This window comes from Nothoprocta perdicaria, unplaced genomic scaffold, assembly GCF_003342845.1.
Source record: "Nothoprocta perdicaria isolate Ctin4 unplaced genomic scaffold, notPer1 scaffold_99, whole genome shotgun sequence".
Taxonomy (NCBI): Eukaryota; Metazoa; Chordata; class Aves; order Tinamiformes; family Tinamidae; genus Nothoprocta; species Nothoprocta perdicaria.
The window spans coordinates 185613-212352 of NW_020456298.1; the positions used below are offsets into that span (position 1 = coordinate 185613).

At 36.1% G+C, this 26740-nt stretch overlaps 2 protein-coding genes across 2 annotated transcripts; one reads left to right on the forward strand and one right to left on the reverse strand.

Annotated features, from left to right (window-relative positions):
• Positions 1–954: 954 nt before the first annotated feature.
• TCTE3 (t-complex-associated-testis-expressed 3) lies at positions 955–6362 on the reverse strand. Its single transcript, XM_026053409.1, has 4 exons — positions 6339–6362; positions 3972–4175; positions 3020–3178; positions 955–1712 (listed from the first exon to the last, which is right to left on the reverse strand). Exons 2-4 carry the CDS (start codon positions 4173–4175, stop codon positions 1602–1604), a joined length of 474 nt encoding a protein of 157 aa, XP_025909194.1. The 5' UTR covers positions 6339–6362; the 3' UTR covers positions 955–1601.
• Positions 6363–6563: 201 nt separating this feature from the next.
• Positions 6564–21324, forward strand: ERMARD (ER membrane associated RNA degradation). Its single transcript, XM_026053400.1, has 18 exons — positions 6564–6588; positions 8121–8289; positions 9100–9239; positions 9751–9852; positions 10650–10739; positions 11047–11144; positions 11710–11846; positions 12795–12909; positions 13602–13704; positions 14150–14179; positions 14731–14799; positions 15558–15728; positions 16546–16629; positions 17040–17119; positions 17903–18031; positions 19471–19680; positions 20143–20256; positions 20892–21324. The coding sequence occupies exons 2-18, from the start codon at positions 8121–8123 to the stop codon at positions 21049–21051; spliced, it is 2001 nt and encodes a 666-aa protein (XP_025909185.1). The 5' UTR covers positions 6564–6588; the 3' UTR covers positions 21052–21324.
• Positions 21325–26740: the final 5416 nt, after the last annotated feature.

Sequence of the window (26740 nt, forward strand, 5' to 3'; positions counted from 1 at the left end):
CACACCACCTCCTACAGACACCCCCCCTACACATGCACATGCCTCCTACACCCATCACCCCCCTGCGCACACACACCTCACCCCCTACACCAGCACCCCTGTACACAAACACCCCACCCCCTGCACCCATCACCCCCACACACACACACCCTACACCCATCACCTGCACACAGACACCCACACCACCCTCCACACCCATCACCCCCCTGCACCTCCCTCACCCATCACTCCCTACACATACACCACTCCGCTACACCCATCACCCCCCCTACACACCCACCCCACCCCTCACCCTCATCACCCCCCCTACACACCCACCCCTACACCCATCACCCCCTACACACACACACACACCCCACACCATACACCCATCACACCCCTATACACACACCACTGCCCTACAGATGTCACCCCCCTACACCCATCACCCCTTTAACGCTCCTCATGTTCCTACACACGCATTATCCCCCTACAAACACACAGACATGCCAAGAATCCCCAAAAGCAGCCGTGGGGCAGGATGTCCCCCAGAAGAGCAGCAGATGCCACGAAACACTTTTGTTTCCTGCAAGCTGCTTTCTCCAACTCCCATGAAGGTTCTGCAGAGAATCCCATGCCTTTTGCCTCCATAAAATTGTAAAATACAGTCTGACGGTATCAGCCCACCAGGCAKTTATCTCTACTCCTACATATATTTCCTTTCCGTCTCTAAAACAATGCAATTGGAAAGTGACAGTGATGCTCCATTTCCAGTTCTAACATTCAAAGTCTAACACCATATGGATGTGTCACAGTGGCTTTTCAAAATATGATCACTGCTGTGCTTGCTGGTTGTGCAGCGATTTTCCATTGTCTTGTTACCGACATATTTACATCTCTCCGCCCATGCCATTAGAAGCCAGGCTAGTGAATGGATCAAAGTGGCAGATTCCAGCATTTCTGTCAGCAGTCTGAACACAGAGTCAACGTTTAATGCAAGTTTTGGGCACAAAGAACCTAATGATTAAGCTCTCGTTCTGTTCAGATTAATATTTGTGCAAAACCTCCTAAGGGTGATTAGCTATTAAAAAATAACAGATAGGAGGAAAATATTCTGCAATATTCTGTAAAGACTTAAAAATGTTAAAGATAGCTGATAAAGATGGCTTCCCATTTTGCTGTTTCTACGTGTTCTTAAGTTGTGATATTCTAGCATTACTAGAATAAAAACAAATCAAATACTGCTTTCTCTTGCAATGCCAACAAAGTACAAACTTTTAAACAAAAATGATACTCTCAGTTTCCTGTAAATACATTTCCTAGCAAGTCCAGGCATGCACTAGAAAGTAATACGGAATATTTTGCAAGTTTTTTTTTATAACACTTGCTTTAATGTCCAAAACAAGAGAGTTATAGCAGATGAAGCCGATATGTATTTAACTAAGATATTTCACAATTTTTTTTTCTTAAATAAAAGAATAGGTAAAATTAGCTGAAATATGTCAACTTCAGTGTTCTAGCAGTGTTAGCCTCAAAATTCATGGGTAAAATATTGATATTTTGAATATTTTCAAATATGCCAAGTACTGTGATACTCAAAAATAGGGGTGTCTTTTAGAATATTACTCATAATAACAAGCCATTATCAAAGCCAGTGCAATAAAGGTTTCAGTTTCACATTTAGCTGAAACCCAAGTGTCTCTCTGAACATCCCAGACCCATCTGCTGGCAACCTAAAAGAAAGAAAAGAACAAGCTATTTGTAAACCTATATAGAACAAGTTTACATTTTTAAAAGAACATACAACATTTTACAGATGCATTGTGAGTTACAATTAGTAAAAACAACTGCAAAATTACAGAGAGAATGAGTGTTATGTGATATTAAAATAYATTTTTGCTTCACAGCAAAGCCTCTCCCCAATTCTGTTGAATCCCAAAATCTGCATCAAAACCTTAATTCACAAGTTCACTTTTTAGCACTTCTAATATGCACAGTACCCCTACAAAATAATYCAATTAGGCATCAATTTTGACAGCAAACCTAAGAAGTCACATCCCCACTCCTACCTCCTCTGCAGGTCCCCCTACCTACTTCSTGCTAACTGCCGGCTATTTGCAACCCTTCAGTAGCCTTCCCACTGCTTGGGAAGCTGGATTCAAAGGTTAAGTGTGAATTGACCGCTGAGAGCAGGTGGCTGTAGCCACCTCACACACCACTTCTGTTCGCCTTCACCTTAACATGCCTTAGGTTGAGTGATTTGAGTGTAACTGCATGCCCACACTCTATCACTAAAGCTGCAAGGAAAACTACTACTATTCAACTAAAACCAAAACCCACAAAGATTTCCAGCTCCCCTATACATTGGTCACATTAACAACAAAGTGTGATTCCACTTCAGTGGGATATGAGGTTTTAAGAGCTGATGACAAATGAACACCCCAAACTAGAGTTGTTCTCTAATGGTCAGCAATATATCACAAGGTATGTTGAAGGCCAAAAGGAGCTTATTATACATTTAAATTTAGAAATAGTGCAGGAAAATCACTTTGTTTTGGGTGTCCTATGTTCAGAATATATAGGCTGTAGATGTGAAAGTGGTGATTTAGTGTCAGCTACAGTTGAAACAGTGTTTCCATCCCTTTCCTTGCCTCCCATTCCCTCGCCATGTCACCCCTGTAACATTTTGCACTGCTATGGGCTAAACTGACTAGAAATGAAAGTCCTCTTGAAGAAAAGAAAAAAAAAATGGAAACATTATAGTCAGGTAATTGCGCTGGCAGAGTTCCCAGGTGAAATAACTGTTTGAAAAGATAGTAGCAGGGTTGCTTAGCTCAAAATCCACAACCTCCCCAAGGCAGAGCAGCCCCTTCAACCGTCATGTAGCAGATTTCTCCCCATAAGCAATCATAAAGGCTTCAAGATCACTCCCACCTAAATGATAAATGTGGACTGAATGTGAATGCATACCTAAGAGAGAAAATAGAGTTAAAAAATGCTTTCAATTGCAAAAAATATTATAAATAATTTGTTTGCTCACATTTATTGCCTGACCAGCCTTTTCCACAATTAGAACTGACACGACGTACTTGTAACGGTCATAGCCCAATTCTTTAATAGCCGTTAGTATTTCTTCAGAGATTGAAGCACACAAGGAGGGACTAGAAACTCCATCATATTTGGTTTCTTGAAGTTTATTCTATAAAAAACAAATTTGAAAAATCTTAATTTTCGCCCTGGCAGTGTTTTGCTAGAAATTTACAGAGTGATTTCCATTATCGAGAACTAATGGGTGGAATGGCCCACAAAATACAAATGTTATTCTAATACAGCAAAGTTTGCACTGTTTTTAATAATAAAAAAATCTAGAGTAAGTGACATTTAAACATACACAGTCAATCTCCATTCAACAAGCAGTGATGTGTTTTTCTTCTTTATCTGGCTTCAATTCACTGGAAAAGAGTGCTATGAACTCTTGCTCCACATATCCAAAGAATGTCTTCTGGACTGTGGAACTGCAGGGTATCTTTTCAAGGCACTGCTGTAATAACTATGTATTATTTCTATTTCATTCATCTCCACTTGACTTTTGTATGCAAAAGTCAGACTATCAAGGACATCAAATGCATATCTTGCCTGTTATGTGGTATTAGCAATAATTTTGAAGGAGTGAAGTGGCACAAGTTCAAGATCAGAACATTTAGAGAGCAGGATACTGTGGAGATCAGGATATTTTGGATTGTACTGTACTCTATTTTGAAATGAGCAAAAGCTTAAGAACCATCAGCCCCATCTTAACAGCATATGCTTAGTGGCTACTTAGCATAAAACCAATTTTAACTGCATTTGTGTAGTAAAAAGATTTATGTCGTATGTATGTAGTAAAGATTTATGTTCTTTTAAATTTTAGCACACAGTGCTATCATATAGTCTTTGCAAGACAGAAATTACTTTTGCAATTAAGCATTTAGTCCATTAAAATCATACTATACCGTTAGTATCTCTTGAGCTTTCTTTCTTACTACATAATCCTGAAATTTATTGTATGGCTCCAGTCTGTATGTATTGGCATATCTTATCTTTGTCCTGTTAGCCTTCAACGACAATAGTTCAGTTTTTGTCAAATCTGTAAATGACTCTTCTTCTACTGGAGCCATACCTGAAGTTTCATTTGATTGTTTCCTTTTTTCTTTCATCTGTGCAAAATAATAAAAATGTCAGCATTAAATCTAAATAATTTACCACTTAGAGTTTGTAAATAATACATTATGTGGTATAACTAAGAAGAAAAAAAGAAAAGTCTAGGAATATCTTTCAAAAGAAAGTGGAAAAACTGAAAACAAGAAGGATGGCTTTTCTTCCGCCTTGAGACCACAGCTCGCAGCGAAAATGAGAACAGAGCTCAACTGCTGTTCCATTTTTGTTTCTTCTCCACTGAAATCTAAATTAAGTCTGCAATTTAATTCAGCTGAGCAAGTGCTGCAGACCAGCGCTGTGTATTCAGCCTATTTTCTAAGTAAAGGATTATGGAAACTAAGACATGTTTCTTGTCTGAAACTGTTAAGTGTTTCTGGTTCATATACTAGGCAGTTTTACTTTTTTCATTCTTTGTGAGGCAAATACACAAATACCATATGTTACGTATTACTTTCAGTTTGTTCATTTTTAAATAAGAATAAACATACTCCTATTTCCAGGAGTACAGAGTAGAAGTATTTTTTATTTGTTATCAGAACTCTGAAGACTCAAGTGTGCTCTCCATCCAGCCTATTTTTAATATCATTCTCTTCGATATACACAGCAAAACCTGGTCTGGTAATATCAATGAAAACAGTAAATCTGGTGACACACACAATATATATATATATATATATAATATATATATATAATATATATAAGTCAGTCCAGGCCTGACTTAAAGCAGAATAGTAAAAAGATAACAAAGCAAAAAGAGGCAGAAAAGCACATGGAAACAATAAGGTTGTGACACACACTACAGCAGAATAATCAGCTACTTCCCAGAAGAGCAGAAGAGATCAGAAAGGTGTTAAGGTACTCAAAGACGATAGCAACAGCATAGGCTGATACTGAAGGGTAAATGGGGGGGGGGAAGGAAGCACCTATCAAAAGTGGGAAGATCTAATGAGAACTAGATTAGAATTAGATGCCTTTAGAAAAGGCATCGTCTAGGGGCTCACAAATCTTCCAATCTCAGAGGCTTAGCTCTGTTACAGGCTGGTGATTCTGAGAGCCCTAAAGCAAATCAGCTGCAGGTATTTAACTACAGTTCAGAATGTGCAGAGCTGGCATGGCATTACAGTATGCTGAAAATGTGTGGAACAAGCACATATGCACCTACGCTATGGATACTAAATACCTTCTGACTGCAGCTCAGTCACATAAAGGTTATAGCCTTTACCTGCCACCTGAGTTGCTCAGAGGAGCCTGCCAGCTCATTTCAGTCAAAATCAGTCTGCAAAAAGTGAGAACAATCTAAATAGCAATTCTCTGTAATCATGGCTAAAGGAAAGTCGAACATCTTCGGAATGCACAACTAGTGCAGGAAGAAAATTACTTCCAACACCACTACATATAATGCTACTACTTATTAGCAATAAGGCAAGTTTTCTTAATCTTTTACCCAATAAAGATTCCCACATAAGACAAAATGACCAAGTATTTTGTCTTTCAGTGAACCCTAGTAAACAGGCCTAACCTTGGACATGAAAGTAAGTGTGCTGGTTGGAGAAGGCTTTATGTATTTGAAATAAGGGCTGTTTATCAATATTCTTGTTTTAACAATCAATAGCTGTTTAAAAGCTACAGAAAACACTTCTTAAGTGTATTCTTAAAGGAGAACATGCCTTTTCTAAGTTAGGGAAATTATAAAACAATAGTACCATCCCAGCTCAGACAGACTATGCTGCAAGACAGGGGACCATTCTTGTCTTTTTTTGTTACCTWGAGGAGGCTTTAAGGCGACACACCAGTTCCTAGGTGGACACTAGCTTCATTACATCAGGCCAAGCAGAAGAGGGTAGAGGGATCCCAAACCAGGCCAAGCAAAAATAGGCATCCCAAAGAGAGAAAGAGATGAGAATAGCAAAAAGAAAAAAAAAAAAAAAAAAAAAAAAAAAAAAAAAAAAAAAAAAAAGGAAAAAAGAGAGAGCGAGAGAGAAGGGTTTGTGACACCACATAAAAAGAAGACAGGGTAGCTAGCACAGAGCTGGACACGGCTCGTCGCTAAGTTGTCAGCAGATCGCGGCGGGGAACGCGGCGGGGTCCCCAACGCTCCCGCCTCCGACCGTTGCGGCCGTTACCGCCCCACCCTTTCCCCGCATCCCGCTCCAGCGGCTCACGCTGTCTTTCTCGTGAGGGTGCTGGCGCCGCTTCCCCGCCGCCGGAGCGGGGGGCTTCGCCGCCTTGCCGTGCTTCTCCATGGCCCCGGCCGGCAGCGCCGCTGCCCGCAGGGACGGGCGGGACGGGCGGGCGGTCACAGCAGCGGCCGCCGCCGCCTTCGCGCCCCACCCCTGCACCCCGCCCTCGCGAGCCGGGCGCGACGCCGCGCGTGCGCAGCGTGACGTCACGGCGCACGAGCGACGCAGGGAGGTAACGGCCGCCGTGGCGGCGGTTGGGGGWTGTGAGGAGGGTGGGTAAAGTCTCGGGCTCGCTGGTCGGCCCTGCGGCGTTGGGCTGGAGCTGCCGCTGCCGCTGCCCGCACCGGCAGTGTGCGGGGGCAGGAGGTGGAGACGCCCCGCCAGGCGGCCCGGTGCTGGCGGAATGGAGCGGGGCCGCTCTGCCTGCGCCCCGTTCTGCCTGTGCCCCGGGGCACCGCAAGGCTGGAGCTACTCTCCCTGCCACCTCTTTGTCCTATTTAGCTCTCATTTATTTAGAAAATAATAAAAGACTATTATAGTAGTAAAAATTCTGCTCTCGTGTTCTGGCAACCTTTGTCCTGTGTAACGTGGGATGTTTCAGAACGAGACTGACTGACTGCTTGAGCGCCTTGTGGCTGAGTGTTTTGCCTGCTATTTTATGGCACCTATCATCCTGTGGCACCTAATGTCAGTTCCTTATAGAAATTAATTCGGTAGAGCTGTTATCTGTATTTAGGTTTTCCTCAAAGTCGTGAATTGAGGAATTATGTCCTGAATTATGACTGACCCTTCTCATCCCCTTAATTACAGAGAGAAAAATCTTGATTTTCTTGTGTTACTTAACTTTGATGAATGCCTTTTATATTTGTTGTGACCTTTCTCTACCCTCTTCCCCTCCCTTCGCTCCTCTCTCCTCGACGATTTATTGTTTGTCCATTTCATTAGTAGAAAAGCATAACTTTATCATTACAAAATYTAAACCCTATTCCTCTTCATTAGTGTGAACAGTTCTAAGCTTTACAGATTCTTTGACCTAGAGGTGTTTATCTTGATAAAGATCAAGAATTGTTATCCTCACTGTACTGAATTCTGCAAGGAAGCATTACAAATTGTGGAGTAGACATTTTTAACTGATTTGGGTCTGTTTGCAAACTAACTAGTGTTAGCTTCTGTAGCTTTTTACAATGAATACTAAAACTATTGCTAATCTCTGATTTAAATTTTTGCTTCTGAATCAGTCCATTTTCCCATTTAGGCTAACAGCATACAATACTTACATTTGTATTGTTCTCCAGTTACTTCCCATTCTTAAAGAATTTCCATGTTTCTCTCAAAGATTTTGCTGATTATATAAGGGTTGAAGTTCTCAGTAACATCAATTTCTAGACAAACTATACTGTTATCAAAACCTTATATATGAACTGTAATATTTTGCTTCACTCTTTTGGTGTATGTATGTATCTGGTATATGCTTGGCATATGTAAGCATTTAGAAATACACCATCCGTGACCCTGTATTTGTTTGTGTGGACAAATTCTTTCCCTCTTCCTTCTCATTTTCCACAAGGTTGTTCTATTCAGCTCTGTTCCTTTCATAGTATACACAGGTGAGAGTTGCATTGTAGAACTTAAACTCATGTATGCTGCTCAGCTCCTGTGTTCCTCTCTGTGCATCTGTGCTCTTGGGTTTCTGAGGTCATTTTCTGGTTCTAAGATTAATTTCTTTATTAATGCGAAGATTTTTTACTGTTGTTCCTGTTCCAGATGGCGTTATCGGAGTCTGTCACTACTTGCCTTTCTCCTGCTGTGCATTATGTGATTTGTGAACTTGGATTTGAGAAAACAGAGACCTATGATATTAATAATATTGTATCTGAAAGTGGTGAAGTATGTTGGCAAGCTATTACAGATCATGTCTGTTACCTTGAGTCAGGTTGGTGTTTGCCTTTTGTGGTAACAATATGTCTAAGACTTATGCAGCATCTTAGAGTAGTTCGTAGCAATCCTAGCTTTGTAATGGCATTTTGTTACAGTAAAACACTATTTTCACTGCAGATTAGCATATATATAGTTCTCATCTAGGGGGAGCTTTAAGCTTTGCATCCATGAGTAGCTGATATTTGGTTACTGCTGATTCCTAAGATTTGTGTAATCTGTGCTACTCGGGTAGCACCTTCTTTGCTTCCTCATTCATTTTGATCCCAGCTCCATGTTCCTGTAGTTAAGGAGTTCAGTTCTGTCCCTCTGCTACCTCATAGCTCTTTTCTCTGTATTCTTTATATTCATTTGCACTAAGATTAATACACTGAAAACATCTTTTTTCCTTGTAGCTTCTCAGACTGTCATTTCTACAGAAGTACAGAAGTTCTGTTTGGTTCATTTTTGTGTGTAAAACAGTTTTGTAATTATTTTTTAATCAAAACAGAAAATATTTGCTCAGATAAAACTGAATTTTATTTGCCATATTGCGTCACACAAATGCTGTTCTTAATCTGCAAAGACAGTAAAAATGATAGGTGTTTCCAATTCAAACAATACAATTCAGTAACTCAGAAGAATTTCTTTTGGTTGTAAATATAAATGTCTGGCAGTATAGTATATTGTTCTCGTTAAATAATCTGGTTAAAATTCACTTTGCTAGATATATAAACTGGTYGTAGCATGTTTTGCTTTTTATGAGTTTTAAAATACTGGATCTTTGGGAAGCTTGATCCTCTAATCACCTTCTGTTTTTTAATTTAAGATCAAATTGTGGATTATATCAAAAGCATACGATCACTAGGACCAGTTTGTGAATCTGTTAATTTGCATTTCAAATCTATGACCAAGAAGCAATTTGTGGCTCAGTATGCGTTATGGTTCCAGTGGACAAACTACACAGAGGTATGGAAGTGTCTGTTGACAGTGTTTTGGCATGTGTTCCCTTTTGAAAGTTTAGTATGACAATTTGCAAGAGAGATGAATGAATCAAAATGCTTAGGATTTGTAGCTAATTATCCTTCTCTGATGTATAGTCACTTCTTTATTTTCTCAACTTTGTAATTAGATTGCATATACATTATCACAAAAAGAATGGGAAGTGTTTCGGGCCTGCTGTAGGAGGGTGGATTTTTTCTTTTTTTTCTGTAAAGCCTAATGAGCTTTCTAATATCAGATTTTATTGTGTAAAGTTATTGTTGATAACTGCAATAAAAGTGAGGCACTAGATACTTAGAAAGTGAAAAATAAAAGAGGTGTCCTAGATTAGTGACCTTTCCTGTATTTGTACAGTGAGTACCACAGAGGAATATTGTGGTCAGTTTTCTGTGCGTTTTTGATAGTGTGATTTTTCTCCCTCTAAATATTTAGCATAGCATTCTTTTTTTTTTTTTTTAATTGCCTTTCAACTATACAGTTATTTCTTGAAGTATTTGATGTTCTACAATATACACAAACTACAGAAATCGCTCTTGGTTTAATGAAACTAACATCATGCTTGGAGCGAGCATTGGGTGATGTAAGTATCAGTAGGAGGATTTTGTTGYAGTTTGGGAATGAGTTTTTAGGTTTTATTTTGCTTTGATAAAGTGGGATAAGCCTGTTCTGTCCTAGTATTCAGTAGCATGCTGTCATTGACTTGCACACATTTTCTATAGCCCTCACAGTTTCTCTGCTGTATTAGCTTGTATCCCAAGTGTTATATCAGAACAAATATATGAAAAGCTAGGAGCAAGGTAGTTTCATGACTCACCCCTGAGTGTTTTGCCAACGGATCAGATAAAATAGCTCACTATTAAATCTCTAGGAGGAGCTGTTAAGAAGGAAATGGCAGAGGACAACGGGCTAATGGGCTAATTCACATCTAATCAGACCAATTTGCCCCAGACTAACCAAGGATGAAATTTGAAATGATGAAATGTTATCAAAGGTTGGAAAAAATGGTCAGGGTGGAAAATATGGAATTGAAAGCTTCAGCACCTGAAGCATTGAGGTGCTGAGCAGKACAGAATTGCAGAGACTGCCCAACTACGATGAAATCTAGTTTCACAGTGAAATTTGGAAAACAAATCACAAGCTTCCTTCCTTAAGCCCTAAAGATTAGTCGGGTAAGAATTGAGTATCATTTCAGGGTAAAGTTATTCCAGTAATAATGTTACTATTGTGCATTACTTTTCTTGTACTCATTCTTGATATAGTCCTATAGACTTCACAAAACTTCATATTATTTCATAAAATAGTCAACCTTTGTTTCTTTTTATTGCAAATATATATTGGTTTATTAATATAAAACTATTTTGTGCTTTTATTCTGTAGGTGTACTTATTGATAGGTAAAGATTGTCCTTTCCTCCTAAGAGATTTGCTTATTTCTGAGGAGCTTGCAGTTATCTTTGGACAAMCTGTAGTAAGTTTATAGTTTTGAAATAAGTTGTAAACCTAGAGTTTCTTTTTCTTCTTGTCAGATGATGGGTTTTCAAGCATTGTATTGAAGTTTGTAAAATGCTGTAAAATATTTGAAAAACTTTCACTGATTTTTCTGATTGTATTGTTTTAATTGAGGCAAGCCATGATCAATCATCTTGACAATAGAAAGTGTCCCTTTAAGATAATACTATTTTCTCAATATGTTCAGAAAATTGTCCATCAGRGAAAGATACATGATAAGAAATATTACATTTCTTCATGCAATAATCACTTTGTTTACCAATTAGATGAATGTATTGAGGGTGTTCATTGGATCTCCTTATGGTCTGAATCTTCGTAATGTTTTGTGGCACGGCTTTGCTTCCCCACAAGAAATTCCTGTGAAGTAAGTTACCAACAAAATCTTGTTTTATTATGAGATTGAAAAGCAATTATGCATATAATATTTTTATTAATAATAAAAAAGTTGGTATTTTGCTTAGCTTGTAAAGGGTTCTGACTATGCCCTAAATATTTTCCCTCTGTTCTGCTTGTGTTGGAATCACATTTCCACAGAGTACGTCGGCCCATATAAAACTGGTAAAGCACACTTGTCATAAAACTGACTAATGGGAAAACCGAAAAGCTGAAGGTCTTAGAAACCTGGTTCCTCATATTTTAAGGTTCTGGGGAATAGCAGAGAACAAGAGGCAGAGGAATGGGATAGGAGAAAGAGAGGTGCAGCCAACACAGAATACAATGGTGCTTTCTACTCTAATTCCACATTTTGGGTTTTTTTTTCATTGCTTATGAAAGTAATTATTAAAGGTTTCAACTCTAAAGCACAGTGGCACTTAGGCATTTGATTTTCTTTGAAAAGGCAAAATCTGTGTGTTACCCACAGACATCTAATCTTTTGCATAATATTTAGTTGTATAAGCTTTTCTAATATATTGTGGCATTCTCCCTAGATACTGTGCTATGCTGCTTTTTTTAACTGCAGGATTGGGTCAGTTGCTACAGACATACCTTCTGCAAACAAAACACATTTTAATACATCGACCGTATGTGACCTTCACTAGCTTACAAGAACTGAATATATTTCCAGGCAAGTTTTTAACTATTAGCAAGTTTTAATTATGCAACATTCATTGTTATTTCATTTCATAATGCATTTTTCACAGGTCTAGAATTGAGTCTTTTAGCAAATGTTATTAGATGAAACAATCATGCTTGTTGGACAACTTTCTGATATGTAGAAACCTAAAGAAACATATATATATACACACACATGTATATATTCCTTTTTTTTTTTTTATGATGAACACACAGTTTATACAAGTTATCTAATATGCCCTTTCAGAAGGCAAATAGGAAGTCTTGTTCTTAATGGTGCTCATAGTTAGTTTGTGGTGTTTAAGCAACTTGCCAGTGGAACACCTGTTCGTGTAACTGGTATGGCTTTTGAGGACCAAATCAAACTGACAATATTCAGATTATCAAATATATTATAAATTCTGTAACTATTTATTTGTTCCAAAAATACCTACTACAATTAAATTGCACTTGTAAATTTAAGTTCTCCCTTGGAAAATATTTATAACATTAAGTGTGTGAGTTTCATGACATGGTAACATCAAAGCACAGTGCAGGTCATGGCAGAATGTTCCTACCAAGTGTACTGATTGTCACCAAATTAAAATGATAAATATATCTTACATTTTATCTGAAATAGTTGGAGAACAGCTGAACAGAAGTTGGGCCTACTTGCTGTGTAATCTTTTAATCCYGCTAATAAGCAGCCACAGGTTTTTAAGTGCTTTGTTTTTGTCTGATGTTTTAAATTTTGACAAAAAATACTTTTCAAACAAAATTAAAATCACTCAGTTTATGATTTTAAACATAGTATGACCTTCATTATACTTGCATAGTTAAATTGGATACCTTTTAAGTCTTCTTTTATAAAAGAAGACTCATAACTTTTCAATGAAATGTTAAGAATAAATAAATACACTGTACATATATACATTACTAATATTGTTTTGTTAACTTGCAGATCTTAACCATGAAACACTTTCCTTAGCTGAAGAGCTAGTGAAACTGTCCAGTTTTGTTCTAAAAATGATGTTGCCATTTTGGCTTGCTGCTTTAACAGCTTTCAAGCAAGGCAGGTAAAAATTAGACTCTTATTTTTCTGCTTGGTAAGATTTTCACTCATAAAAGCCATTATTTATAAAATACTAGTCAGCAGAATTTGTACACTTCAAAGATTTTTATTCAGTCTATTGCCTAACAGCATATAGTTCTTAGACATATTGTGTATGTATACAACGTATAGCACCCTTAGGGTTTTATTTTGAACTATTGTGTCTGCTTTGAGAACTTTTCCATATTAGAATGCAGCAAAATGACAAACTCAAGTACTACCTTTTTTTTCTGGGTTGAACATTTCATGAAGAATTGCATTTTCTATACTTTGTGCCAACTAGAAGTGGATTTTGAAACCTACAAAAAGGAACTGCAGCAGGTGAAACCAATAAGGAGAATTTTATAAAGCAAATGGAAAATATTCAGATATGAATCTACTGAGTTGAAAGAATATRTATTTATTACATTATCTTCCTTTCCCATATTCCACCTTTTAAAAGTAGTATCACCTGTGAGCTGATTCCATTTCTGTTGGGCAGAGTTAGTCATTTAGTGTTCCTTTATAAAAAAATAATTACAAAAGGATTTTGCTTTGGCTTGTATGCCTGAGAGTTTCCATGTTCTGATGGTGTTTCTCTAAGGTGGTTCTAATTTCAAAGTTGATTATACTTGTAAGAGGAGGAAAAAACTTTTGGGTATTTCTCTCATTTTTCAGGTATGCTGACTCTATGATTCTCTTACTCCCTCAGCTGGAAGCTGGACTTAGATTGCTCTTCACTGCTACGAATAAATGTCCAAATCGATTGCTAACAGCTGAGGTAAGTTTCTCTGTAATGTCAGTTATAACATAGGGCTAATAATTAGTGCTTCAAAATAGTTATTGTAGAAGCACGATTTCTAAATATTTATTTATTTATTTATTTATTTTTTTTTTTTACCTCCCCGAATTTTGGAGACATCATTTACAAATTCTTAGAAGAGTTTTACCAATATTTCTTTTATTTTTTTTAAAAAAAAAGATGTCTGAGAGTAAAAGAAGCTTAAAAAAGAACCCGAAGGTTAGTATCCAGTCACACTAGTTCACAGTGACAAGTAGGTAATTTGTTTTTTAAAACTTGGCAAAAAGTTCAATAATTTTTTTGTTTGTAAGAAGGTTTTCCCTGTTTGAACTCCTTTGATGTAAATGARTAAATACCAATTCCAGATACAAGTTTAGTTGTTTTCTTTTGAAGAATAATTAATATTTATTGTCTTCTATTTTAGCCTTCTACTCTCTACACCACTTTTGATGAGGTACTTTTCCTTTTTTCAAATCTGATATCAGAATTAAGGCATATGCATATTTCTCATTACTCATGATTAGAAAGCACTTTCTCATTGTGTTGAATAAGACATTACTTCTAAATTCTTTCCAAATAGAAGAAGATGGGAAGTAAAAATGTTTTAAATTTGGAATCATCCAGAAAATAAATACTAAAATCTATACAAAATTTAAGGAATATACTTTAATTTCTCCTAAATGTTTGAATATTGTATATCTTTATCTTTGATAAGGAGAAAAGGATATGACTGACTAAGAAATGACTGACTAAGAAATCAGTCATTTCCCCTCAATTCAGTTATTGGAAATGATGTGCAAATATGCTTGTGTGCTGAAATCCTCTTATATTTTGGCTTTTCTGATTTATCTGAAATCGTTGCTAATAAGTAGACACCTTGATTCTGGAGTTGGGAAAATAAATGCTTAATATTAGAGAAGTTTACTACTTAAGGTGATGGCTTTCCTTTGATTCTTTTGGCTTATTAGTAAGCTTTTTTTTTTTTATTGAAATGACTTTTTCTAGATGCTAGCAAAACATTTGAGTAATGAAGATATCAATCAGCTTCCTCTAGTTCTTGAAGAACCTGCAATGGCAAGTATTTTAAAAGCTTTTGTTTGTTCATTTGTTTTTCTTTTTGCAATATATTTATGATCATGCCTGAAGTTTGCTTAGTGCAYGTTGCTTCTCTCCAGCAACTTAAAGCTGAAAGCTCCTTAACTTACTCAGTGCAAAGGATACAAAGCAGTACAGAACACCATGCTATATTGGGTTAGGATTTGAGAATATCCATCTAACTGAAAAATAGAAGTCTAAGGGAGATTCCCACTAGACTCACGAAAATCAGTTCCCACTAGACTCACGAAAATCAGATGAGTAGAGTAGAAGAAAAACTGGTGCTATACTCAGGAAAAAGTAAAACTCATTTTTTTCTGGGACACAACTTAAATCAGCTGTATAGATGGAGCAAACACACCTGCAAACCTCCTAGAGCACATCCTGCATCTTGCCACCCAAACAAATAAGGAGCATGAAAACTGAGGACATTGGAATTAGGTAGGGAAGACATGAGTTTACTTCATTAGGTACCAGAGGCAGTGGGAAGGATTTGGGACAAAAAAAACCCCCAAATTATCAGGTGCTAACTGTCATGAAATACCTTATATGCTAGTTCTGTTTTTTTCCAGAAGCTGTGAAAGTGGAAGAGTTGCCCCCATTTTTGTTTACAAGCAGAGTATGCTCTTTCTTTCAGTCTGTCTGCCTAAATGTCCCTTTTTCTATAGACACAATTATATGCTTATATTTCAGAAGGTRTTCTGTTCAGTTCGCTGTGTCATCCTATGTTGTCACAGGAATTTCTTTGGGATTTCTTGAACCATCAGGAGGGTCCACGTATAAGAGATCATTTAAGCCATGGAGAGATTGATCTTAAAACATTTCCCAGGGAAATTGCCAATCAGATTGTTGCTTTTGCAGTCACACTTCTGTGCAGATTTTCTGATGAGGACGTAATTGCTTTTAAGGTAAGGATCAATGTTATGCTGTCTAGATGACTAGGTTTGAATGCCAAATCTGATTTTAGTGAATCTTAACAACTACATTTTTCTTGATTGTCACTTTCTGTGGAAATATAGTGTTCCTCCAAGTACAAATTGTGAAAGTATGTTTCTCTAATATTGTAGTGAATTTTAAGCAGAAGATTTCCTAAAGATTGTCTTTTCTTACTGTAACTTAATTTGTTCATAACACTGATTATAGTGGTACCACTTAATTTTCTTAAATTGTGTTTACACCTATCCTATTTGCCTTTCTGGTAATTCAGCAGATATGCAGTTCAGCTGTAATGGCATGTGATATTTAAGACTCTTTTTCTCTCTGAGATAGATAAATAATAGTAGTAGTACAATAATGGATGTGTGGTTTGGGTCTGCAGTGTGAATAATGTGAATTTCTGTTTTTCTAGCAAAAGGTTTCTCAACATTAGTGTTTATTACATTTGCTTCTCCCAATTTCCTTTTAATATTGACAATTATCTTTCAATATGCTAAAGTATACTTTACGATAAAACTTCTCTTTTTTAGGGGTAGCTCTTGCTGATTTCTCAAGATTACATGTTGCTGCATTAAGAGAATATGTGTTTACTGCTATCAGGTTTCAGAGTATGTGTGTCAAAGTAATAATTTCTCACTGTGCTCAATAATATTTTCATCCCTCACGCATTTGGAAATCTTAATTCAGTTGTCTAAGGGCCTTACTTAAAGTTAAGCATAAGTCTATGTCTGCMTAACATTAGGACCTGTTTTTTTTGAAATGTCTTTTGTCTACTCTCTTGTGAATCAGGAACATGTGGTCATAAAACCACTGATGAACTGTGCAAGTTGTTACTGTTCTCAGTTTCATCCAATTTCCCGTGTCAAGAAACAGGTAGGTACTTCTAGCTGAAGGCATTCAAGTCTGTGAATCCTTGAAATTGGTCTAAATGTTGTTTTTGTACTTTGATTGTCCTAAAAATTTAGAATTCTAATGTAGCTTCCTTTCTGTTTTACACATTTTTTTATRAACTTTCAAGTTTTATCTTACATAGTTCAGTGTTGTTAAAAGTAAAGCTAGTTAAATTCCTTCTGTTGATGCAGTGCTTTGTAGATCCATGCAGAGTTTTATTCTTACTTGAATATATGCTCTTCTGTGAATTTATGACTACGGAAGAGGTAGCTTACTGTTAACTGCATTTTTTTTTAATAATCCCCTATAATAGGAAAAGTGAAATACATTATCCAAACTGTCAATGACTACGCATTGCATAAAATTTCTCATGATACATTTTGAATTCTTAGGTGCTGGAATGCATGAAGAGCATTCACTTATGGTCTGAACTACCAGTAGTGCCTGAGGAACAAATTCAAGCAGTAAAAGGGTATATGTTTGCTATTAAAAAAGATAATTTTGAGAATTATTTTGAACAATGGAAACTGGGATAATGAAACATTTCTTTGCATACTTTACTACGGAGATGATAGCTACCAAGGGGATTGCAATAACTACAAGGAATGAGGACACATCTGAAACATGCAGCAGTTCARTGTCTCCATGTACTGTTTCTCAAAAGATACTGAAAGAGTTGTGAAGCAGTTAAATCAGATCTCAAGTCATTTGTCCACATAGAGCCAGTATTGTCCACAAAGACAATAGAATGGTTTACCAGATGAGAAATTTAGAACAGTTGCTTGTTCAAAAAAGGGCCTGTAAGCCAAATCAATRGAATATATATGTGAGATATAGTAGAAAAAGAATATAACGTTCTCTTGTGATTTGAAAAGGAGGAAGTCATTAGTAATGTCACTGGAGAAAATGATATTCATCAAGAGAAATTCATCTGAGAAGCCAAACGAATAAGCTGAGAGATGAAAATTCAGTGCATTTGGCACATGCTCAGTATGCTTCAGGATTCTGAAGAACAAGTGAAGAATTAAGAATGATTCAGAAAACTGATATTGAAAGAAGGTCATTTTCAGTTAAAAGAAAGTAATGCTCGTAAAATAGAGGGAAAGGAACTGAAATGAGACTGAGACAGAACATTGAATATAATTCTGGCTCCGAAGTTTACGTCTTGATCTGTGTTATTTAGACAAGTAATAAGCACTATACTCTGTCTTCATCTCAAAGCTTTTTTGTTTGTTWTGTTTTGTTTTGTTTCAAGGTTTGAAGGAAATGCTGAAGCTAGTGCCTTTGTTTTAAAAACATCAGAGATTCTATCTCAATTACATCAGTATGTGCCCCGGAGTTGCTTCAGTTCAGATGAACCAGTGAATAGTGACCAAATAGACAGGTAAGATTAATGTGCTCTGCCTTCCTGCTGTCATCTTCTATGTACAATCCAACTGTTTCTTTAAAGCAGTTGCRTGCACTTTTCCAACTTTGCTTTTGTTTTAATCTGAAAATTTTATGGATTCAGCTGAAGATCATCTTCAAAATGAAGCATATATTCAGAACATTGTGACAGAAGAGTTCTGTTTTGAAATTTGCATGGGAAAAATGCCTAGTTTTCTTTCAGATTTGAAGCAAAATATTTTAAATATGTYGAGTAATTTCTGTACTTGCTAGATTGTTAGCTTTAGTCTGTTTCATGAGCTAACACTGCACCATAGATTTGTTTTATTCAATATATAGTCGATGTCACAGGTATGCACAAAATTTAAAATATTAATGTTRCTCTACTTATTTCATTCTTTGTATACTTTAATATCAAGATTTTGAAATAGAAAATACCATGTTTATACTTGTTGTCAGACTTAGAAATATATTGGTAGTTCCAATTACATTTAATTTGTAATAATAATCAAAATATTTGGGCTTTTAATTGGCACTCTTGTGACAGTGTTAAGAGATCTGAGTCTAAGTTAATATGGTGGAGGAAAACTCTTGTAATCAAACTTCATCAGGTGTGAGCAGGATAGTGCAAACAGGGATGCCTGTTCCTTTAGCTTTGTAGTCTTGGGTGTCTTCTGTTTACTGCTTCTCAATCTGTTACTTCTCTCATTGATTAAAAAGGAGCCTGATCACTAAAGCTTAAAACCATTTTTTTAGAGTTTTCTGCCTTATCACTCATTCTCTTTTTCTTTTTTTTTTTTTTAATGTTCTGAGGATAATTTGGGCATGAGGAAAATGAAAAAAACACTTTTCTAAGAACAGCATATTTAAAATGATGTGTGACAACGTCATGTTAGCAGATTAGAATATGACTGCAGAAAAGTATTTTAGTGTTTTTACAAGTTGTAACGTTATGTGCTGAGTGAAAAATTGCTTTTTTTTTTTTTTTTTTTCAAAATATTAAGTCATTTGCTTCTTGTGCCCAGAAGAAAGACCACACACTAATAGAGGTATTAATCAGTACCCTTTATTTTAGTGGATGCCAATTATCTGTAAATTGAAATATAATGGGAGAGTTCAACCAGAACTGTGCTGTGATTTGATATGTACAGTGTATCTTTTCAGACAGACAGTTTATTGTGACTGTATTTCTTTGATTTGAAATGAGAAGCATTAATTACCCGCAGTTTTGTAATTATATTCAGTAAAGTGATAGAGAACAGAATCACTGCTCTCCTACTACACAGATCTTGCTTTTCTGAGTTGTCAGGTAACAGTAATCTGCTTACAGGTTTTCAGAGTTAAAACATTATTATTCTGCCCCACTGAATATGAAATACATCTTGCATTATATTTTGCTGGCTAGATTGAAACTAATATTTATTTCCTGTTTTAAAGGCTATTGACTGAACTTTGTGATACGCGCATTTGCACACTCTACTCCCCACGATCTGTTCTGGAAACACTGGTGGTTTTCCGTAAAATAATCACACAGTGCCATCAAGTGTCAGGACAAGTTATTGCAAGCCTTGAGTTGAGATACAAACAGTGGATAAATAAAACGCTGCGTTCTCGCCAGAGGCAGAATTATCTAAGAATGTTAAACAGGTTGGATTATGTTTTTCCTTTACTTTGTGGCTAGGTGTGTGAGAGGATGGTGGCATGCCCTTCTTGCTGTTTTCAGTGGTTAATTGTAGGAGTTTGTGTTAACCCTGATTTTCATTATGTACTAATATTCTCAAGATGGAGAATAGTGGGTTGTTATACTACTTCACTGCAAAGTATAAGCTTTTAAATAAAAATACATCTTTCAATGTTAGACTGTATTTTTGAATTTCCAGTTTTTCCTATTTAGACATAAAAAGTGCCATTAAAGTTTTATCTAAGTGCAGTATGTTAAATTAATGTCAGCACTCTATCTTCTTTAGTTCTGTTCTTCACTGGTGGACTTCTAACGATCTTCCTTTTTTTCCACATTTGATATGCAGCTTTTTAAAATGGATTCATAAGTCCCAAGAGTGTTTTATAGTAATGATATTAATTTTCTTTGTATTTTTTGCTTATTTCTAGCATTAAGTTTTTGTCGCCTGTGTTACGTCTGATCTTGGTGATGGTAACTCTAGAATTAGTCAATATCCATCTGGTTGATAAGAAGAATGCTTTTGATTATCAGCAGTATCTAAAGTAAGTATATAGAACTTACATTATGCAAATAGGTAGCTCTACATACTTTCATGGCTATTCAAGTGAATTTGATCTGTGGTATAGATCCCTTAGGGAAAAAAATAAAGAAAAGTCTAATAGCATAACTTTGAATACCTTGTCAGTCATCTTTTTGTTGTTGCAGTTCAAGAAGTAGAAAACCTTAGTTGAAAATGTGTAGTCCAGTTGTTCACATTTTCATTTTTTTATTAGACTCCTTATTGCTAAAAGTAAAGATTGATCAACATACACAAATAATATCAATGTATAAAAGCTGTGTTTAATATATGACTAACTTGTGTTACAGTTAATTGCTAGTTGGATATTGGAGGCATTGTGAAACTTATGACTATGCAAGGCAAGAAAACTTGGGGAAAATTCTGTTACGCATTATATAATCACACTGTTTGTATGGCAGTGTTTAATTGCAGTTCTGAAAATCACTGCTTTTTGCTGCAAGAGTGAGAGAGTCTCTTTTCCAAAAGTAAAAGAAAATTTATGGCATTGATCCTTCAAGGGGGAGATCCGGAAATTTAAAGAAAAGTAACATCTTTTAGTTATTAAGTGCTCTTTTATTTATCCTTTAACAAGTTTTTCTTCATTTTTGTTTTTTAAAGGTTTCTGAAGTCTGTTTTGCAGTATACTGAGAACTTGGTGACATACACAAATCCAGAGAAAAACAAATGGGATGAAGCCATGGAGCTTACAAACAAGGCTTTGACAAAAATAAAGAGTTTCAGTGACAAAAAGCTAATGTTAATGCAGTTAGCTACATAAATCATTTTAAGATTATTTGGACATCATTATATTTTGAGTTTTAGAGTCATCAAATATCTTAAGTCTAAGACTTAAAGATAAACCTCATCAATCATTGTCAAATTTCAGATGCAGTATTTATTATTTTTACTAGAAGAATGTTGCTGATAGTGGATTTGAATGATAAACCTTCCCTAAAACAGACTGTGCCAAATCTAGTGAAAAGGATTGGCTGTAAGATAATACAGGATACAAGTGCTACTTGTGTTTTATAGCTTGGTTTTCATATTTTTGTATTATATTGAAAATATTGAAGAAAGCAGTATGAATGAATGCTCTGAAAAAAAACTTAAATAAAGTACTTTTTAATTTTGATGAAGTATGCTACAAACAACGTCAATTATTCTTGCTTAAAAATGTTGCTTATTGAAACTGAGTGTAAGTTCAAAACAGAATCAAATCTTGCACTGAGACAGAGCTGAAAACATACCAACCAGTTGATTATATTCCAGAATTAAAACAGCTTCTGGATAATACATGTCTTCTTTTTTTTTTTTTTTTTTTTTTCCATATTTTCTTCCGTTAATTCCCACTATTTATCTCCCTAGCCGACTGAATTAATTTCATACTGATTAAATCTGAACACCCACATATACACACTCAGACACATATTCATTATAATTCAAAAAGTTTTCCCTTGTTGCACACTACATTAATTTGAATAATTTATTTTTTCAAAAATAGTTCTCCCCTTTCTCTTCCCCAGTGAGTACTATTTCAAAGGAATGCATCAATTTAAGAACTGACTAGCAGAAGACCACCAATCTAGGTCCATTTGCTTTATCCTACAGAGAGTAAAACCATAGGGTAATGTCTGTAGAATGTTTGACTATACAAGAGATTAGAGATTCAAGTTACATTTTTAATGTGATTCTTCACAATATTTCTTCCCTGGATATCTGAGAGAGGAAAAACTGGGCTGCTTTACTACCCTAATTTACTGGGAGTGGGAAGGAGAGGGGAGGAGGGAGAAACAGGTAGGGAGAATATAAATAAACATCATTTTACCTCCTTTGTACTACCCTAGCAATATACTGTGTGTTGGAAATTGAACTTATAATTAAACTTTTTGTTACTTCAGAATTATGTAATGTGAGAAAAAGTGAGAATTAGAGAAAAAGGATTTAAGGTAGGAATAGAGGTAATGAATCAAATATAGCCTGTGAGCCACAGTCAGAAATTCCAGCTTTTTTAATGCTTGAAGTAGCAAATCCTGATTGTATTTTTTAAGGTTTAATTCTCTCCATTGATACTGCTCTGAAATGTTACCTTTTGATAAGTGTAGTTTGATAGAGACTTTTAACATACTTGGTTTGCTTGTGATAAATATTGCAAGGCAAAGATATATTTAAGCTTTATCTCTTTATTGTAGGAAGAAAATAAAGTGAAATACAGTCATGGTTTAAAAGTGCACAAACAGAGGATGAACTTTTTTTTAGAAAGTATGTTCATGTACTGAAAAGCACTCTAAAGACCATAGGTGCATATTTTTAACAGCATGTTCCTGTTCTTTCTCTTTTATTTAAAATTTGCTAAAATCATCTTGTGTGCTGTTCTTTTCATCCATGTGCACCTAAGGTGTACATCGCCCATTTCTCCTTCACTAGTTAGCATCATAAATGTGATTTCCTCTTTTAAACCTGTAATAAGGAATTAGATATTCTATAAACTACATAGCATTATATAAAAAAAGTAGAAGCAAAGAAAGAAACAAAACCACTCTGATAGCGTAACATCCCATTTTCTCTTGAAGAAAGAAAACCTACCCATTGATAAAGATTGTCTCATATAAAAATACACACCTCTACCATACCAGTATAAGATCTTGATTCAATTCTTCTGAATTCTTCAGGTTCTTTATGATGCAGTTCTTCAGTTCTTCTTCAGTTCAGTTGGATAAACCTGATTAGGCATTATTATTTCTTAAGCCTTTCTAGCAGAGCTAAATGCATGGATCATAGCTTTTTCACACCGTTGAAAGACTTGCAGAATAGAGATACATGGTCAATATATGTCCTACAGTAAGTATGGGAGAGAAAATGACCTAAGACATGATAGAGACTGTTGCGTTTGCCCTATCAAAAATTTTTTTTTTTGAAATTACTTTCTCCACTTCCATTACTCATCTCCACCATCTATTTGGAGTAATTTTGAGTTTTAAGATATAAAAAGAGTATTGACTATGAACATTCAGTATTTCTGAGACCAAAAGAAGCCTTGAATAAGCAAAGCCATCCAGAGGGTTCATCCTGAAGGAAGCTGATGAAACAAATCAATTTTCAACGCAACTTTTGGGGGAATTTTTGTTTGTTTTTTTTTCTTCTAAATAGAATTGCTTGGAGCTGATCTGTTCAAAAGTGCATTGGCATTTCTTATGTGTTTAAATAGTTGTCCAGTATTTCTCAAAATTCTCCCATTCCTGAAGTATTGAATATCTAGAATTGTATCAATGTACTGGACCGAGTGTGGTATTTCGTCAAAGAACTACTTATGTCTGTTTTAATTGTTGGCTTTGTCCTCTGAGTTCTGTCTTTCCCTGGGACTGGTATTTACTCAGTGAAGTGATACAAACATGTGGAGTCTACAGCATGGCCTGTAGAAGGTGGTTGAATTTTTTTGTTTACAAAAAAMCTCCAAAAATTGGGTATGCTTCTCTGATATGATCTTTCAAGGTCAAGGTCAATCATCCTAACTCGAAGAATTCATGATAGAAGTTTTGAAAAAAAAAACGAAGAAAATYGATGTCTTTCTGTGCAGGCCAATGAAATCCCTCTGCATCTTCTTGAATATCCCGCCTAAATAGGAAGAGGGATGTGTTTAATCGTTTTAGCTTTTCAGTAGGAGATACATTTCCCCTTCTTGCCTTCCATCCAGAGGAAAGTTTTGAGATAGAAGCCAGTATTAAATAATAAGATATAGGAYGTTCTTAGTTCAGATTAGAATGGACTTAGTTTCAAGTAGGAGTAGAAATTCTGTGTATTTTACATTGAAATAGATTAAAAAGCAAATACTTGGAATCCATGGTCTCTATTATGATGTGCATGTCTTTGTTCATATATGTAGGAGCTTGAAGAAAAGATGATCTTTGAAGTATTTATGTTTTAGTTGTGTAAATAGTTAAGTTTTTTGTAATCTCCACAGACCATCACTTCAAAGCAGAGGTTTGCTGACTGTACAAACACAATGAAACATCAAATTATGATAGGCATTTGCATGTGGAAACAGAACTTGTTCATTATTCCCTCACTGTCATTCTCTAATTACTGTTCTCTGTTGGGATTATAGAAGGGGGCCAAGTCATAGAATCATAGAATCATAGAATCATTATGGTTGGAAAAGGCCAGGATGTCACTGGCCTTTTTGGCCACCTGGGCACACAGCTGCCTCGTGTTCAGCCGCTGTCGACCAGCACCCCCAGATCCACGCAGCTCTCCGGCTGCTCTGCCCCAGGTCTGTAGCGCCGCATGGGCTTGTTGTGACCAAAATGCAGGGTCTGGTGCTTAGCCTTGTTGATCCACATACAGTTGGTCTCAGCCCATCAATCAAGCCTGTCCAGATACCTCTGCAGAGTCTTCCTACCCTCAAGCAGATCAACTCTTCCTTCCAGCTTGTTGTCACTTGCAAATTTGCTGAGGGTGCACTCAATCCCCTTATCTAGATGGTTGATAAAGATATCAAAGAGGACCAGCCCCAACACTGACCCCTGGGAAACACTTCTCGTGACCGATTGCCATCTGGATTTAACTCCATTCACCACCACTCTCTGGGCTCAGCCATCCAGCCAGTTTCTCACCTAGCAAAGAGTTCTAAGCCATGAGATGCCAGCTTCTCCAGGAGAAGGCAGTGGGAGACTGTATCAAAGGCCTTACTGAAGTCTAAGTAGAGCACATTCACAGCCTTTCCCTCATCCACTAGACAGGTCACCTAGTCACAGAAGGAGATCAGGTTGGTGAGGAAGAACCTACCTTTCTTGAACCCCTGGTTGTCACACACTTGCTATGTGATCCCCTTCAAGATGATCTGCTCCATAACTTTCCCCGATACCAAAATCAGGCTGACAGGCCTGTAGTTCCTCAGATCCTCTATCCAATCCTTCTGGTAGATGGGTGTCATATTGACAACTCTCCAGTTGTCTGGGACCTTCCCTGTCAGTATTGTGCATTCTCATAGGAATATCATACATGTGACTGACGTGTTTAGAACTTCAAATGCAACCTTTTGGGTTTCATTATCATTGTATTATACAGAAAGGTTTTATAGTAACAGAGTAACAAAATTGATTTACTTTATCATTTGTGGCCTGTCTTCTCGCTGTTTTTAAGCAGCTTGATAGTCTTTGAAGCAGACACATGGTGGCGGTGTTTGTTAATTCAAAATTGCATTGCATCTTGACATTTGCTTTCTGAGCTCGCTCTTAGAATGCGTATAAAGAAATCAAATTTTCTTTTAACTTCATCAGCATTATTATTTCTTATGCATATCCTTCATTGTAATTATTGCTTCAAGTGAAACTTTATTTTAGAAATGTTCAATTGCTCCAAAAGTTCTGAAAGAAATGAGAAAAAAGTTTTGCAGACAGCATTCTAATAACTATATAGAGGTTCAAACCAGTCACCAAAGTACTTGCCAAGAACTTTTCCAATTTGCCAGAAGTCCTCCAAGTCCTTCTCAAATAATTTCAGGGTTTTCCAGATTTAATTTAACAAATTAGTCTTAGCTTATTACAAAATGTAGGATGCTATTGATTTSTAAAAGAAAGGATTCTTGATTGTCCTTTGTCGTTTGCAGTGATATAATGAAAAAATGAAAGTCTCAAAAGTAAATGTCTTTTTCTGAAAATGATATTTTATTTAGTGTTTTTTGGTCAAGGAATGTGATTATTAGGAAAACTGCTTGGAGGTCTCAGCTTTATTTTTGTGGTAACCATTTATTAGTCTGTTAAAACTGAAATGTGCTATTCGTATGCCTCTCTGTGAAGAATATAGAGTTGAGCATTGCTTGTTGGGTGGCCTTTGAAATTCATGTCCACAGTAGCATTTTCAGATCATGCAGAGAGGTTGCAGTTAAAAAAAAAATCATTCACATGAGGCAATTTTTGTATGCTGTGGAATCTTGTGTAGAAATGTTGGAACATCCCCAACAAAGCTTGTTTCTGCCTTATGTTGCATTAGTGCATCTGCTCCTTATACTGTATACCACTTTTTTTTTTTTTTTTTTTTTTTCATAAAGTGATCTGCAGATGCTGCTATCTACTTCAGTGGAAAGCTTTTACTCCACTAAGTATCTATCTCATGCTCTTTGGGTCTCCCTTGAAGTGGATTTATTCCTATCTGTACTTCTTTTCCAGGAGACTCAAAGAATTATATATGTATTTTAGATAAAGTAGCATATAGGAAAACCTATATATGGTTTGCGCCAGTGGCTGACTTTCCAGGAAGGGAGTCGTGTGTGGTACTTCACAGCTACATTTTAGTTCCATAATATTTTATGTTTCAAAACCAAAAGAACTTCACATACTGTATCAGTTGTCTTTTGGAAATTTTGCAGGAACAATACTATAGGTTGGATCATCTGATTTTCGCTCTTTTTAAATTTCCAAGGATAAATGCAGAAGATCTGTTATTAAATAAGTCTATGTATTTTTAAAAAT